The sequence below is a fragment of the Pocillopora verrucosa genome, chromosome 13 (assembly GCF_036669915.1).
Source record: "Pocillopora verrucosa isolate sample1 chromosome 13, ASM3666991v2, whole genome shotgun sequence".
Classification (NCBI taxonomy): domain Eukaryota; kingdom Metazoa; phylum Cnidaria; class Anthozoa; order Scleractinia; family Pocilloporidae; genus Pocillopora; species Pocillopora verrucosa.
The window spans coordinates 3655136-3671639 of NC_089324.1; the positions used below are offsets into that span (position 1 = coordinate 3655136).

Sequence of the window (16504 nt, forward strand, 5' to 3'; positions counted from 1 at the left end):
TTTCTTTAAAACAGTGTTCTTCTTAACTTCAACCAGTTACAATAAGCGTCAGTTGAGTAGAATTTATCCCAGTGGCACAAGAGTTGGATCAGCAAATTACATGCCCCAGGTAAATAAAAATAAAGCATGTTCTTCTATCTACAGTCGACTCCCGTTATTGCGGACACTATTGGGGGAAGATGTAATGTCTGTAATAGCGAGAGTCCGTAATGGCGGGGTACGACAGAAAATTGAATTGTTCTGTCTCCAAACATATGAAATGATATGTCACTACGCAAACGTAAAGTTTCCAACATGGCCTCACGAACCGGAAAAAAAGATCCGGCCTCAAGCAGGAAATTTTCGTGTTCGCACACGATTGAAGAATGGTTTCTTTATTTTTCTTTATCATAATGTTGCTTTATATTATACGAGTGAGGATTTTGGACGAAGTACTATAGTTTCCGCCATAGCGAAAGAAAAAACAATTGAAATGTTGCGCGGGAGGGGCATGAAAGTTTCCGCATTTCCGTAATAGCAAGATTCCGTAATAACGGACAAGGGCTAACACTAAAAACGTCAACTCAGCAGATTAAACCAGACAATTTTGTTTTTTCCAGTAGCTGCTAATTTCAATGTCATTTTAGGGTAGAACTTGGTTCACAAATGTTCCTGTTTCTTTGATTTTTTTCATGTGCAGATTTTTTGGAATGCAGGATGTCAGTTAGTTGCCCTTAATTATCAAACTTTAGGTGAGTTGAATTTCCTTTTCTCCCCGAGACCTTGGTCACAAGCAAACAACAAAAACATTATAGAAAATGTTTTCCAATTTTTTTGTGTAGATTTCGGTTTATATAAACGACTAACATCATTAACTTAGATGCAAGAAGTTTCATAGTTCCTAAACTTCTTGTAACCATGTTTAGTAATTTGCATTTCAAAGTGCAGAAGGCGTTTGCATCTTCTTGATTGCCATTGCCATTGTTTAGCAGGAGATTGTGACTAATGGTACTTTGGTAAAGTATCAGTCTCGAGTCTAGGATGACAACGAGAATAAAGCAAGAGAAACTTGGCACATGAATTTGTTTGTTAGGAACAATCTTTTGAAATGTAAGAAATTTATTTCTTGGTTTCTTCGACAGACTTACCCATGATGTTGAATCAAGGAATCTTTGAGTACAATGGCCGTTGTGGGTAAGTTGAGATTGGTGAATTGGATCAAGGATTTGGGAAGAAGATATTTTGTCTTAATCGAATACACACAGTCCCATTTAATTTCGCTAAACGTTGACGAATGTGCATTCTGGATTTCACTTAATGTGATGAGTCAAGTTTTGTTAATTGTCAGTTTGTTTTATGTTGTCACTCTTAAAGGTACATATTAAAGCCCAGCTTTATGTGTCGGGCTGATAAATCATTTGACCCATTTGCTGAGTCAACAGTGGATGGGATTATTGCTGGTGCAGTCACTGTTAGGGTAAGGAACAGCAGAAAGGCCTTGAGGCAATTCAGATCTTTTCAAGGAAAATGTTAGTTAAATTTCGTTCATAGGGCATCCATTGGGATATAGCGTTGTGCAGTGACCTTAGAAATTTAGACTCCGGTTCCCCTGAAGGAAAAGAATCAAAATTTTGAGTCATTTTGCTGCCTGCAAAACTACCTTCGACTAGAGGAGGAATATTGCCTCTTTCATGAATGTGAAAGTGGTAATTTTAAACCAAGACGAAAAGAGGATTTTAGAGGATAAAGAAGATTGGCCCTTTAACTCCTAGAAGAGATCAACACGAAACTTCTCCCTATAATATCCTTACATTATCCAGCAAACAGGTGATGAAAATATTAAAATTTATCAGGTAGAGGTTGTTAACTTGATCCAACACAAAATTCTCATAACTAAATTTTCAAGGAAATGGGTTAGCAGGGAATTTAAAGGGTCAGAGCGGATTCTGGGATCAATATCAGTATCTGGACAACTGCTCACCTACCCCTCCCCTTAGTCAACAACAGTCAATTGACAACAAGGTAAGGTTAATGTTGAGTTAGGGGTGGGGTAGGTGGGCAGTTGCCCAGATACTGATATTGATCCGGATTCCGGTTCCCATAACTTCTGTTGCTGGGTGATTATCCAGGCAACCTTCACCATCATCTTCATAATTTTATTGGCCTTTTGAACAATATAAAGAAAAATTTATACAGAATTATAATTTATAAAAGGCGAGAAGACCTAGGAAGCCACTGGGCTTATGGGGGAAGGCCACCTCCCTTACAAAATTATATTCAAAAAAGAATAAAAGCTGCAAATGTGCGGCTCGGCCAATGCAGTGATCTTTAAACTAAAATATTCTTGCATTTTCATCTTAAAGCAAGAAGATTTGACGAAGAGAGGCTGAAGCAGAAAGAGAGTTCCAAATTTTAGAACCTTTGTAGAGAATTATAAATTGTTTGGAATTTGTACGACGCAAATTCGATCAACAGTCACTGGCTGTTCTGGTACCATAGCAGTGAATTTGGCTTTTTGTCACTAAAAGATTGAGAGGCAATGGGGGCATCTGACCTATGTGCTTGAAAAAGACTGCGCATGGCATATGATTCTGAATCAGACTCACGTTTTTTTTCTTTCATTTCAGGTTATCTCTGGGCAGTGGCTCACAGAAAAGAAAGTTGGCACATATGTTGAAGTAGATATGTATGGCTTACCAGCGGACACTGTCAGAAGAAAGTACAAGACTAAGATAGTGCCAAATAACACTATCAACCCAGTTTATGATGAAGAACCTTTTGTGTTTAAGAAGGTAAATTATTTTCGTTAGGTTTTCTGAGGGTGTCTTACACCCCTTTGTAAAATTCAGTTACTTAAAATTATTTGGCTTTTCACGCATCGCGAATTATATCAAAAATTCTTTCATGTTCACGCGAAATTTGAGACCTTCGCATAAAAATAAGAAACCAAATTCACGAATTTAATTTTTACCATTCCTAGTCTTGACCAGTCTGATGCGACAAGGGATGACATGATGTCTTATCTTATTTGTTCGAGGACCATTAGCTACCTTGTTTATGACTTTTATCGATCCATATGAAGTTCACGTTCTGTCAAAACCCTGGTCAAAACTTAACCACAACCGTTCGAGAACAATACGTTTCAACTCATTAAAAAGCCGGGAATTCATCACGCAAAACAAAATGGTTCACGGATCACGTTTAATTCAGTTTTCCATTCACGAGTCACGTTTAAGTTACAAAATCAGTTCACGTGGACACAAAAAGATCTTAATATCTTTAATCACGATTCACAAATGAGGAAAAAATCAAATCACGATTCACGAGGTAAAAAATCGCCCAATCACGCTTCACGTAAAAGTATAGGGGACTCTCTTTTCAGTGACACAATCGGCTGCGCCTCAAGTGTCACCTTCTTGTTTTTATCCAAATTTGACGTCATCTGTGATCTTTAACCGAACAGATTCACGGTAACATGGAATCTATTTGTTAACTCTTTAACTCCCAGAAGTGCAGTTAACATGTAACTTCTCCCTATAATATTCATACATTATCCAGAAAACAAATCGTGGGAATACTCAAACTCATCAGGTACTGGATATTACCTTGCTTGAACACCAAATTCTCGTAACCAATTTACAAGGAAATGTGTATCAGCTAGAGGGGAGAATTAACAATCAGATCTTGGGAGTGAAAGAGTTAAAAGTGTTATTCTTCCCTTTTGGAAAGTCCCAACGGCAAAGTGGTTCACTCTTTGTTTATCTTCCAGGTTGTTCTACCCAGCCTAGCAGTTTTAAGAATAGCATTATATGAAGAAAGCGGGAAACTCATCGGCCAAAGAATACTTCCAGTAGTGGGTCTTAGTCCAGGTGAATTTCTGAGTAAATTGATACTTGAATAAAATTATTGTGTTTCAATCTCTGTGAACCGAAAGCATTCCTCTAAATGTGAAGAGTCAAGTAATACAGCAATTTTCAATTCGTGTCGAAATAATCCGGGATTGTTTTGATTTTGCTTTACTTCGCTCTGTGATTAGTTCAGAAAACTTGCGCCACTTTCTCAACCAATCAGATTAAACTAAAACCTATCGCAATGTTTCACTCCCGTTTTCCCGCGCTTCAGGGAGTTGGCTTGTTTTCACTTCGAGTTCGCATTGGCTCGTGATATTTTCCTTGTTTTGATTGGCTGTTGCGATCGCTATGGTCATGGTTTGACGACAGTCAATCGAAAAGCTCTCTGAGTCGGTGATGATGTTTGGAATCCTTATCAAGAGAAGACACTGGTTGCAGTTAAGAATGTAGACAGCAAAACTAGTTAATAAAAAACTTTGTCGGAAATGTTCATTGTTCTATCCTAACAGGAAAACATCTTATATTTTTGATTGACAGGTTATCGTCATATTAAGCTACGTAATGAATCTAATCAACCTCTTTGTCTCCCCACATTATTCGTGCACATTGTTACAAAGGACTATGTTCCATCTGGATTTGAAGGTATGTTCTAAATTCCTAATTACTTTCTGCTCCGCTGCGTGACAATTTCCCGCGCAAAATTTCAAAGGAAAACTTAAGAAACAACCACTGTTTACTCAAAAAAGCAAAAGAAAAATTGAAACTTTAATAGAAATCTGTAGTAGGTAACGGAAGTAGGAACAATGTGAAACAACTTGGTTCTAACAGGCTGAAAGCACTCTACCAAGTCATTACAACGTTCGCACATGCGCAGACGTTCGACTGCTGTGTCACATGAACGGCGTATCTCACGTTAGAGTTCTCTGCAGTTCAATGGAAAAGCATCTGAGCGCGAAAGGGATTCGATTCCTTACTGGAAAATTATATTTTGGCTTTCTTCCAAGCTCGCGATGAGACGAAAAAAATTTATATTCCTCTAAAAGAACGTTGTTGTAGGTAAGACAGTTGGTGCAGAAGGAACAAGTTTATGACATTTCAGTTGACTATCCTAGCTTAAACATTACGCTTTACACTCAAACATTGCATGGAAAGGAGTGGTAACTTTTTAATGGTTGTAGTAGGCTTTGTTGATAGCACGAAATTGTGGTACTTTTGCTTCAGCCTATGATAACAGAATCGCTTGTTCGAAGCTATTTAAGTAGATGCTGTTAACCAACAGATGAGCAATTTTTTTCCATAGATTTTGCAAATGCGTTGTGTGACCCCATTGCATATCATCAAGAAGAGAAAAGACAGCAACAGTTACAATCTTTGTTAGACGATGAGGAAATGGAAGAGGTAGGGGTTTGAAATATGGAATACTCTTAAATTGGAAACGACCGGGTCAAGCTTTTCCAGGATAAGCTTTGGGTAGGGGTATTCCATTTTGCTGTTTGTGGGAAAGATGAAAAAGTCGTGAAAGTCCATGCAATCGTTAAAAGAGCTTAAATCATACGCGTCTTACCGCGGTTTTTAGGTAAAAAGGTTTTTTGCGTAAGCTTTGTGAAATAATTTTAGAACGAAAGCTGAAGGCAAACTCAGTTATTTTAGCAGGGTTGTCACTTAAGTTTGAGGTGGATGGTGTTGAGTCTAGGAATTTTTGCTTGATCTCTATCGTATTCTTAGACTCATCTTGAGTTGACGACAGAAGAAACCAGCTCAATAGAGCTGACAGGAGGGATTTGCTGGCCTTCAACGGCTAGCTCTCACACATGTAAAATCTTGAATAAGAACCTTGCACTGCAGCAATCGTGAACGTAACTTTATTATAACGATCTCTTTATTAAACTGGAGATTAAAGTGGTTTACTAATCAGTAATATTTTAATTACTTCAAGGATGCGGCAGGATCCGAAGCTGTGGTAGAAGATGGTGGAAAGGCAACTGAAAACGCAAAAGCGAAGTCTGCACCAGGAAGAGAGACAAGGAAGTCAATATCAATAAAAGCAGAGAAAAAGTCAATAAAAAGAAATTGCACGAGTGGTGAGTGTAATGTTTTGTAAAAATGTTTTTGAATTGCCAAAGTAAGGGAATTGTAATAAGTTGGTGTGATTGGCAAATGTTTATGATGATAATGGTTGTTAATATTGTCGTTTTTCTCTTTATTGTAACTGTATTAGGAGGCAATTGCAATCATATCATACCTGTGTTAAACCATACAATTTCTAGTTTTAGTTTCTCTCGTAGTAAGTCGTTTTGCTGATAAGTCATTATTTTATATATGTATTTGTACTGCCGTGAAGGCCGTAAGTTAGATAGCTCATTGGGTTAATTACGTCACCTTCGTTAAATAAAGAATATTGTTGTTGTTGTCTTAAAGGGCATTTGCGAACCAGGAAGTTTTTTTTTCCTGTAAACTGCATTTCCTCTAAGTGTTTTCAGTAATATCATGATCTCTAGAACGCTGAAGAAGACTGGTGATAAGGCAACATGAATGATTTTTAGGTTCACATTGCATCCCAAAACGCTTGATGCTCAGTAAATAGTTTGAATATATATTTTTCCCGATATTTCAAGAACATATTATACGCGGAAGACACATCCTGTTTAACCCTTGAACTCATAAGAGTGACAAGCATCTAATCTCTCTGTACAATATCACCCCTGAGTCACACATTTAGGTCATGAGAAAAAAGGAAATGATCACCCACAAAAGAAGCTTTTGATCAGTAAACAAATTCTCCTCTTCAGCAGCTTAGGAAATGTATAAAGAACATTATGAAGAATATGAATACTGATGTTAGGGTGTAAACGGTTAATAGCTGTTAATAAATTACCTCATTTGTGTTTGGCTTAGTTGGTTCGTAGTTACAGGTAGCACTTCTAGAAGACCTCATTTTAGCTTTGTGGCATGGGGTGATTATTGATGGGTAAAGGACTAAAAGGAGTCCAATTCGGTCTGTAATTATACGAGTGATTATCAAAATCGGACGACCGCGAAGCGGGAGTCAGATTTGTTAATCACGAGTATTATTTCAAACGGAATCGGACGACTCGAATTCCTGTTACCAGGTAATAAAAAGTACGACAAAATTTGAGAAAGAAACTAGACATCGCTTGTACTTTTTCGTCGTATTAGTTCTCAAAACGGGCTGGTGATAACCAATCACGTTCGAGAATTTTGTTATAGTTTTGATTAGTGGTAATGTTAGGGTCCAACGACGAAGCCTGATGAAATTTTGGGGGGTAACCTTAGGATAGAATGCATCCCATTCAGGGTGGGGGAGGGGGGGAAGGGAGTAGTGATACTCCTAGTCGCTTCATGCTATGGAAACCGGGTAAGATCCGGCTGTATGGGCCACTACTGGGTTCGAGTACAGACTTTACCAACCCAGTGTCCGAAAATGGTTGCTATTAAAAATAAAAAAATAAAACAAAAAAAACTAAATACTCTCCTTTAACATTCCTAGATTCACTCGTAGCTGAAATCAATCCTCTGAATCAAAGAAGAGGCTCAGAAATGATTCTAAGAGAGGCATTACGGCGAGACAGCTCCCGTGATAGTATTTCTGGCATCAAACCACTTCAGCCACAGAAGAGCGGCAACCCCCATGCCATCACGAGTCGTTCCCTTTCGCTCCAAGCAGCCCCTGTGACAGGAGAGAGGGGACCTTTTGCCAAAAGATCTAGGAGTACCAAAAAACGAGAAGGCAAGACGCAGTCTCTTATCTGTTTTACTGCTGAAGGTAAGTACCTGAAGGATCTCATGTGGCTGAGGACTTTTCAAGGGGCCTTATTTATGGCCCTATAATTTTGAGGACCGATCTTTTACGGACTTTTCTTTTCACGGACCTAACTGTTTTTTTTTCTGGTAGAGAAATCGTTGGGACTGGAATGTTTGAAACTTTTCTCCTTTTTTCTTGCTCAAAATGTTTTTGATCTGTTATCATATTCGGCTAAGGAAAAAATTAACGAGTTCCAGGAATCTTTGAAAGTTATACCAGCAAATAAACATACCCGGTATGGGATGACATTTATTCAGTTTTAGACCCTGAAAGTCAATTATTGCGCATGAAACGAAGAAATTCCATTATTTACCTTTGTTAAAAACTACTGTGGCTAGTATTTAAAATGCTCTTTTAAAAATTCTTATCGTTTCTAGTCGTTCAAAAAACTGGAGTTTCAAATTGTAACCGGCAAAGTTTTCAACATTAATGTTAACCCCCCTATGGGACCTAAACCATTAAAACAAAAGAAAAATAACTTTTTGAGTGAACATGATATTATTTAATCAGAAGGACTCGAACCAGTCTCTTTTCAAAAAATGTGATAAATTTGAGGCCTCAAATCCACATGGGAACCATCGGGTAGGTAGATTCATTGTTTATTTTATTCATTAATAACTAAACAGTTAACATTATTTTAACCTACTCACATTTCGGACTACTAATACCATGAATTAATTTAAAAAGTTATTTACTTTAACTATCTGATTAATGAAATGAAGTTAACCGATATAGAGCGCTTTTCGATTGAGTGTCGTTAAACCGAAACGAAAATAAACGCAACGACCAATCAAAGAAAAGGAAAGTACTTTCAACAGCTAATGGGAACTCAATAGCCCAACTACTTAAAGCGCGGGAAAACTCTTGCAACTAAGTCGTGATTGGTTTTAGGTTTACATCTAATTGGCTGAGAGAGTGACACGAGTTTTTTTGGACCAATCACAGAATGAAGTGATGCAAAACCAATGCAATCTCGGATTACTTCTGACACTCGATAGAAAATCGCGCTATTTCCGGTAGTGAGTGTTATGTTAAAGCAAATTTTATTCTAAAATTATCATCTCCAAGCACAGAATGATTTATCTTATCCCCTCTGGAAAAATCGTTAACATTTTAAAACAAGTAATTCTTGTCTCAGTAAATAGATGATGATGACGATAATAATAATAATAATAATAATAATGACATTGACAAGTTGTATAATCATTATTCTTCTAATACTGCACTTGCACCCAGAGATGTAAAATGTGCACTAACATCATCGGAGATGATTGCATTTCTGAGAGCGGTTTGGCCTTCGTTTCTCGGCAGAATATTTTTTTCCTTGTAAAGAAGAAAACAGCTGTTTCCCTTTCTGTCTCTCTCTTTTTATACGTAGTGCATTTGCAATTTTTTTTTTCAATTGAAATAAGAAAGAAATTGCCGTAGAAGAGAACACTTGCGCAATTGTTATTTTCGCGTAGCTCCCAGTGCGCATTTTTTTTAGTTGTTGCCCCACTTCTCCCCACCCCTCCCCTCTCACTTCCCCTTCCCCTCCCCTCTCACTTCCCCTTTCCCTCCCCTCCCCTCTCCCCTCCTCCTGTCAAAGATATGATGGCCCTTCCCTTGCCGTTTTATATCAAGTATATTATTCAAATTCTAAATTCAGGATAATGTTTGTTTTCAGGGAGTAGTATAAGGGAAGAAAACATGGCATTCCGACATTTTTGTAGGTGCCCATTTATTTTTGAATAACCCAATTTGTTTTTCACTATCATCTGTACCACATATAGAGTGCTTTTCGATTGAGTGTCCAAAGTAATCACAACAGCGAATCAGAAGAAAGGAAAAAAAAAACCTTTAAGAGCCAATGAGAACTCGGAGTAAAAACGACCAAACTGCCCAAAGCGCGGGAAAACGCGGGCGACCAAGTTGTGATTCGTTTTGGTTTCGCATCTGATTGGTTGAGAGAGTGGCGCGAGTTTCTGGACCAATCACATAGCGAAGTAAGGCAAAACAAATGTAATCTCGTTTTTGCTTTCGACACTCGGTTGAAAATTGCTGTCTCTAATTTACCCTTTGAAAGTTCATTTAAATAATGATAACTGATCACATGAAACTTATTTAAAAGTCTAATTAACCTTCCAGTAACTTAATTTGTTAACATTTTTGTAACCTTTTTGTTGAACTCAGGCTAAAAATAATTATATTGACTGTTTGTTGTCTGGAAGGTTCCGGGTGTCACTGGTTAACCTTTCAATTATATACGTACAAGTAGGTAGAGGTGACCCATTAGAGTGCATTTCAAACGAATGTTGCAAAACTTAAGTTGATAAAACATGAAATCTTGTGTGTTTCATTTACACACAATGAAATATTAAGATGAAATTATAGACTTACTTTGATTTCCACCTCTGCCCATACTAAATAAGACGATCTTGTGTCTCAGTGAAATAACAGGTTCTTTAACAATCGCTAAATGATAACAATCGGTAAATGTTTGATGGCCTCGTAAATGTCCATGATGCAAAATGAGAATTTGATAAAACGGACTCTGAATATCGTAATTACAAACAGTGAAACTTATTTTAGATTAACACTTAATCTGCAAAGTGTGGTTGACTGGCAAGTCGCTCCAAAACTGCTCTGCAACACACAATTCCATCTGTAACTTCTCACGTTATCTTTTTTAATATAATATCAATTGAAACCATTTTGAAATCCTGCAAATTGTTCCAACATTTCCCCACGACTTTTACCTTAGTATGTCTTGGCCTTTATCTTTTTGAAACTGAATGCTGCAGTTAGGTTGAATCATTATAGATAGATTTGTTATTTAATGAGCCTTTTTGAAGGATTCTCGTTCCTTACCGACATACAGCCTTAAATGCAACAATCGTTTCACATGACAACTAACAGGATAAGATAGAAAACTAAAAGGGCAACCAAAAATTGTATTATTTGTAGAAACGACCATTTATACGGTCGTGCAAGAGTTTCAAACTGAGGTGACGATAATTTCGTATCCTTGAGTTGCAAAAAATTGATTTATGTTACTATCTGTGGAGAAAGTATATTGAGGGGTTCCAAAAGGGGAAAAAAACGGGTCTTTTACAGCCAAATAATCTCGGAAAAACTGGGGTCTTTTTAGAGGGTGGAAGGGGGGGCTAAGGTTTTTAAGTAACTCTCCATTGGTAGGGTGGTGGGGGGGTATTTGTATTTGCCATGGTAAGGGTCGGGTAGGGCGTTACTGATCTACCAATACGTAGTCACAGCCACTTGCACTCCGTCTCTGTTTTTTAACCCTTTAATTCCTTAGATCTGATTGTTAATTCTCCCCTAAAACTGTTTCACATCTCCATGTAAATTAGTTAGGAGAATTTGGCGTTAGATCAAGATGATAACTTCTACTTGATAAGTTTGAGAATTCTCATTACCTGTTTGTTGGATAACGTATGGATATTATTGGGAGAAGTTACATGTTGATCGCTTGTGGGAGTTGAAGGGTTAACTATTTGAAGCTGGGATGGCAAGCACTGTCATTTTCAGACACCCTCTTTGTCATCCATTTTAAAAGATGTATTGAGCACTCTTGCATAGGAGAATGTGTTTTTTAAAATATATTGTGTGACAACGTTAGGGGACTTAGGCAGTCAAGACGGCAACGCTAAGGAAGACTGGGATTAAGTAATGAATAAATATTTTTAATTAAATTTTGCGAATGCCTGGATGTGTTCACCGTCTCTTTCGGAGCCACACCTCAACTTCCGCCCAACGTGTGGGAGGAGCACTGGGTGCCAATGGAAACTCAAATGATTAGCCGTGGAAGTTTCCGTTCTCAGACCGCGCGAGTTTTGGTGATTTCACATTGGTATTTTGCAGAGAACAACCAAGAACTGTAAAAAGTTTAAAAACGCACATGCGGAGCTCTTGTTCTGTCCATTGATCTATTGTTATTGCCACGTCCAAATTGCAGTTCTCGTTGCTGTCGTCGTCGGGGTTTGCTTTAGGTCCAGCGGAAACCTCAATAGGCCATTTTACAGTTATGTGCTTAGTTGCGAAGCCTTTGATTTGGAGTGAGGCTGAAGGTGACCTTGTTGTGATAGAGACCAGTATCTAGTTAGCGTGATAACAAAGTAATTTCCATTTGAAAAACAGCAAGATTTGTATCGTAGCAAGGTCACCCATAGCCTCACTCCTGTTCAAAGGCTTGACAACCAAGCATGCAACTGTAAAACGTACAATTAAATCTCAGTATTAGAAATTGTCATTACTTTAGTGCTTGTTTCTCAGCTGTTTTCTTCTATGTTCCCCCAAATGCTCATTCTAGTGTGGTATGTTTGATTAATAAAATGTATTTTTGTTTCACTGAGAGAGGTAATTTACTGAATTTCAGACACCAAAGTAGAACCTGCATCCGTCAGAGAACTGAAGGAGCGCAAGGTGAGAAATATCTTGTATTTTGAATAGAAAATTTTGCTATTCGTTTCAAAAATAGTTTCACCTCTTGACAGGTTTGAGACATTTGATGTTGAAAATCATGAAGCAGTTCAACAAAGATCTGAGTTATCTCTCTCCCTTGTACATGAGAACAGCAACTTTCTGTAATGCCAGTTCTTTTTCATGTAAATATGATTGAACATACTCCAAAATAAATAGAGATTTGTGATCTATAAGTTGTTTTCCAGAACACACATCTTATCATCCTCCAGTCTAGAAAGTTACAGAAAAATAACAGATTCTTTTTTCAAAAGGAAGCATTTGACATCTTGACAGATGCGTCTTCCTAGTCGGTCATACATCAGTATGAAAGAAACTTGTTGTTGTAATCGTCACTTTTCAGAGTTATCATGATAGATATACAGCTATTTATCTCGAAAGGTAATCTGAGTATCTGGTAATGAATGTTAATAATTGAAATAAATAATTAAATGAATAAGCTCATCAAACTCGCGATGTCTCGTCCTCAGTGATGCTTTCCCAAATTTCCCTGAAATCCTGAGTTTAAGGAACCGTGATTTGAAAACTACCCACAATACCTCTAGGGGTTGTCGCATGCACTTTAATACTCTTTGCCGGCCTCTCTCTGTATATAGTCAGGATTTTCAATATTTATTTGCCAAATGATTTGAAATTAGGGACAAGAAACTTATTGTTTACCCTAGTCCGTTATTTCTTATTATAATCCTCTTCTGTTTGTTCTGCCTTGGAGCTCATTTTTAGTTATTTTATTCGTTAGCCATTTTTAAAACTGAACCAAAAACACCAGAAAGAAATGGACATCTTGGTCAAAAGACACGAGAAGGTAAGAGAGCTTTAAAAGTTTATAAGGGTGTATTGTTGAGTGATACCAAATTAACCATTCTAAGAATTTAGCCTAAGATGTTTTTTTTTTAACTCAGGATAAAGACAAACTTCAAAAGAATCACCTACTGGAGCAGGAAAAGACGATCAAAGACCTAGATAAGGAGAAAGTGTCTTCCAAGAAAAAAAGTGACAAAGAACTCAAGAAGGCCGAGAAGAAAGGGTAAGCAACTTGTCAAATAGAAAATACGAAGAGAGTATTATTATTATTATCATTGTTATAATGATTGTTATTAGTATATACCACTTATACTACACATAGAGACTAGTGCATTTCGCGCTTGCTCATTGGCTGGTTTGGAAGTGATAAGCAAATGCTATTCACCTCCGAGCAGCAAATGAGACAAAATCGCTGGTCAGGAGTTAAATTTCTGACCAGTTTTCATTGCATTGAAATATAAATTTTTTGGTATCTGTGTGGTATATACTAAAACAGTTATTATTTAGCATTTTTTATTATTGTTGTTATTTATTCTTATTATTATCATTATATATTATTATTGTTGTTGTTGTTATTATCGTTATTATTATTATTATTATTATTATTATTATTATTATTATTATTAGGTAATTCTGTTCTGTTGGCTCCTTTGCAGAAATTATGAAGAAAGTTACCGTAAGGGAGTTGAAGGCCTGAACAACCTGGCTCAAAGTCATGAAATTAAGGTAAAGAAACCATTAAACCCCAGCAAAGAAGGATGATGAAAACAAAATTGGATTTGACAGGAAAAATAGTTGAAGTAATCTTGAATTAATTCAGATAATTTGTGAGAAATGATTTCAAAATATCTGTTGATCAAATAAACACAAAATCATGGAAATTATAAATTTCAAATCATATACCCAAAAATTTTCAGAAATTGAAAGATATTTACTAAAAGTTCTTAGAACTTCCTGGAAAGTCTCAGAAACTCCTCCAGTTAGTCTTGCAAATAACCAAACGTACGAATATATCATGAAATTAAATTTTCTGACAATTTCTAGACATACTACTTAGTGTTATCAGATACTCCCACCCCGTTTCAAATATTTCTTTTAAGGCATCATATATATTCCTTGGAATTTTTTCATAGAAATCCAATGCCATTGATCAGAAAATCAGTTCAAGTGTATGATATTGAAATTTCCCAGACGTTACTCGAAATATTCCCTTAAAATTTCACAAAAATTCTTTGTGATATTCTTGTAAATATTCCTAAACCTTCGTAGAATTTATCATCAAAATTAGCCGTAATCCCTAGATATGTTTGTATGCATTCTCAGAAATGTTTGTTGTCCAAGAAGTATTTCGAAATGTTCCTAAAAATCTCCTGACGTTTGAAGAGATATTCCTAAAGTTTACCAGCATTCCTAAACACATTTCCATAATTTCACAATAATTCTAAGGCGCAATCTTACAAATCTCAAAACACATTCTTGTAGCAAAGCATAGCTGGCACAGTTCCTCAAAATATTACGCAGAATTTCTTAAGAACGTCTTCCTTAAAAAAAATTCCATAAATTCTTAGAATATCCCCAATTTGTCCTCGATTACTAATAATTATTACAACGTTTCCCCTCATATGTCCCTAGACTTTCCTAGTAATACTCAGAAAATGTGAGGTTTGATTTTTCCCAGGGTTTGTTGACTCCTCTCGGTATTGTGATCATACTCTGTAACTTTTATTATTTTTAAATTTTTAGCTATATTACTAGTATTAAGCTTTTAATTTGCATGACATCCACGACTCGTAACTTTTTTCTTCCCTGTACTTCGCGTGAAACATCTTTCTTAAACTTAATTCCAGTCACTGATTATAACTCTGTACTGTAAACCACACATCACTCGGGTATTGTTCTTAGATTGCTTATTATATTATTCTTAATTGCACCGTTAGGTGAAAACTTAAATTGTGTTTTAGCATCGAAAACACGTTTTTCAACTCTCGTAATTCTCAAATGTAATTTTTAATAAGGTAATTGCAAGCACAACATTGCACGACTGAAAAGTGGCTAAGAAAACAGCACAGCAGTAACAAATGAGTTGCACCGCAAAGCACAACTTGCACAGCTGGAGCTAAATTCTGTAGCGTGTCAAAGATATTTGATTTTCACGTGGAACTGCTGTGGTTTGTTTTCTTGGAACTCTTAGGTACAGCCAGGCGGTGTTGACAAGGATTCAATCGTACGTACACGCCTTTAAAGGCGCTATCCATACGCGGGCTTCGACAGCTGTGAAAATTCTGATCGATAGCCTGTACCTTTTTATCTGTTGAAACTTTTATCTGTATGTTTGTTGTTTTTGTTTTTGTTGTTGTTTTAGGTATAACTACGTTTCCACCCTGCTTCAGTCTCTATCAACGAGAGAATTACTAAAGAAGGGTTGAAACGTTTTTATTTACTTTTTCTTTTGCTGTTGACCTCATGAAAAGAAAAAAAAAACTTAATATGCTAGTAATCTAAGATTTCATAGTATTAACTGTCGATCACTATTTCTCGTCTGTCGAAGCCCTTAGAAAACCAGACAAATTTGCAGGTTTATGATATACCATCATGTGAATACCAATCAGATTCGCAGTTGTGATATATCATGGTGAGAGAGCCAACCAGATTCGCAGATTTGTAGTATGTCATAATGAGAAAAGGGACCAAATTTACAATTTTTTTTTTAACTTATTAAAGAAGCCAACCAGATTCGCGGAACTGAAGCAGACGGTGAAGACATATCCAATCAGCTTTGTTGATGTTTGCTAGAAAGAAAATTCAACCGCCTGTGTTTGTATTAGGCTACAAAATCAATCAAATATGAAAACTTGCTGTTACCAATGATTGGAGAACCCAACAGATCAAAGAAACATTAAATTCTAGATGACAGTGACCACTGACGAGGTCATTAGATCGAAAATACAAAGCTCTCGCTCTATCAACCAGCTGGAGGAAATTATTTTGGTTTACCCACAGTAGCGTTGTACTTAAATAAGACACGATACTTTGTCTCTTGCCTTAATTGCAAATGTTATAGTGGTCACCTTGGCACTTGCATCTCAGCCCACATCTCAAGTTCTATAGTGCATCTACGCTGCTTGCCACAGCACCAAGTTTGACGATCATCTTTGAACATACGTGCTTTGGTCAGAGTTTCACTCAGTTTGACTTCTTTTTGTTTCAAAAATGCACTAATCGTTCATTATTTTGCTTCCTTTCAAGGTAGGGCGTTGAAGTAGTGTTAGCATAACTTACCTGAGGCACGGAACAAATTTTGCTCCACCTGTACCAAACTAAAAGTAATTCAGGGTGCTTTTTTTTTCAGATCAATACCCTTAAACGTCAACATCGTGACTCTATGGTTGACCTGCTGAAAAGGCAGCTGAATGAACAGTTGGAGCTCGCCGAGAAGCAACTTCTTCCTGTAAGGATGAATTCAAGCTCATTCACTTTATTGACCCTTCACATCCTAATATTTGTATGCATATTCTCCTTAGTGTCCTCTTTAGATTTGCTAAGGTGCTATAGAGAGATTTTGATTAAC

General features: G+C 36.8%; 1 protein-coding gene across 5 annotated transcripts in view; it reads left to right on the forward strand.

Annotated features, from left to right (window-relative positions):
- LOC131768347 (1-phosphatidylinositol 4,5-bisphosphate phosphodiesterase beta-1-like) overlaps positions 1 to 16504 on the forward strand; it is a 36784-nt gene that overhangs the window by 15626 nt on the left and 4654 nt on the right. For 2 of the 5 annotated variants that reach the window (XM_059084076.2, XM_059084077.2), the window contains exons 17-33: positions 37 to 109; positions 680 to 731; positions 1122 to 1173; positions 1354 to 1456; positions 2607 to 2771; positions 3749 to 3848; positions 4368 to 4472; positions 5131 to 5228; positions 5767 to 5911; positions 7339 to 7578; positions 9320 to 9361; positions 12029 to 12075; positions 12872 to 12937; positions 13035 to 13159; positions 13593 to 13662; positions 15128 to 15160; positions 16286 to 16384. In XM_059084076.2, coding sequence (XP_058940059.2) covers positions 37 to 109; positions 680 to 731; positions 1122 to 1173; positions 1354 to 1456; positions 2607 to 2771; positions 3749 to 3848; positions 4368 to 4472; positions 5131 to 5228; positions 5767 to 5911; positions 7339 to 7578; positions 9320 to 9361; positions 12029 to 12075; positions 12872 to 12937; positions 13035 to 13159; positions 13593 to 13662; positions 15128 to 15160; positions 16286 to 16384 — 1615 coding nt within the window. Of the gene's footprint in view, positions 1 to 36; positions 110 to 679; positions 732 to 1121; positions 1174 to 1353; positions 1457 to 2606; positions 2772 to 3748; positions 3849 to 4367; positions 4473 to 5130; positions 5229 to 5766; positions 5912 to 7338; positions 7615 to 9319; positions 9362 to 12028; positions 12076 to 12871; positions 12938 to 13034; positions 13160 to 13592; positions 13663 to 15127; positions 15161 to 16285; positions 16385 to 16504 lie in introns of all 5 variants that reach the window. The other 3 variants (XM_059084080.2, XM_059084078.2, XM_059084079.2) reach the window with 3 other exon arrangements.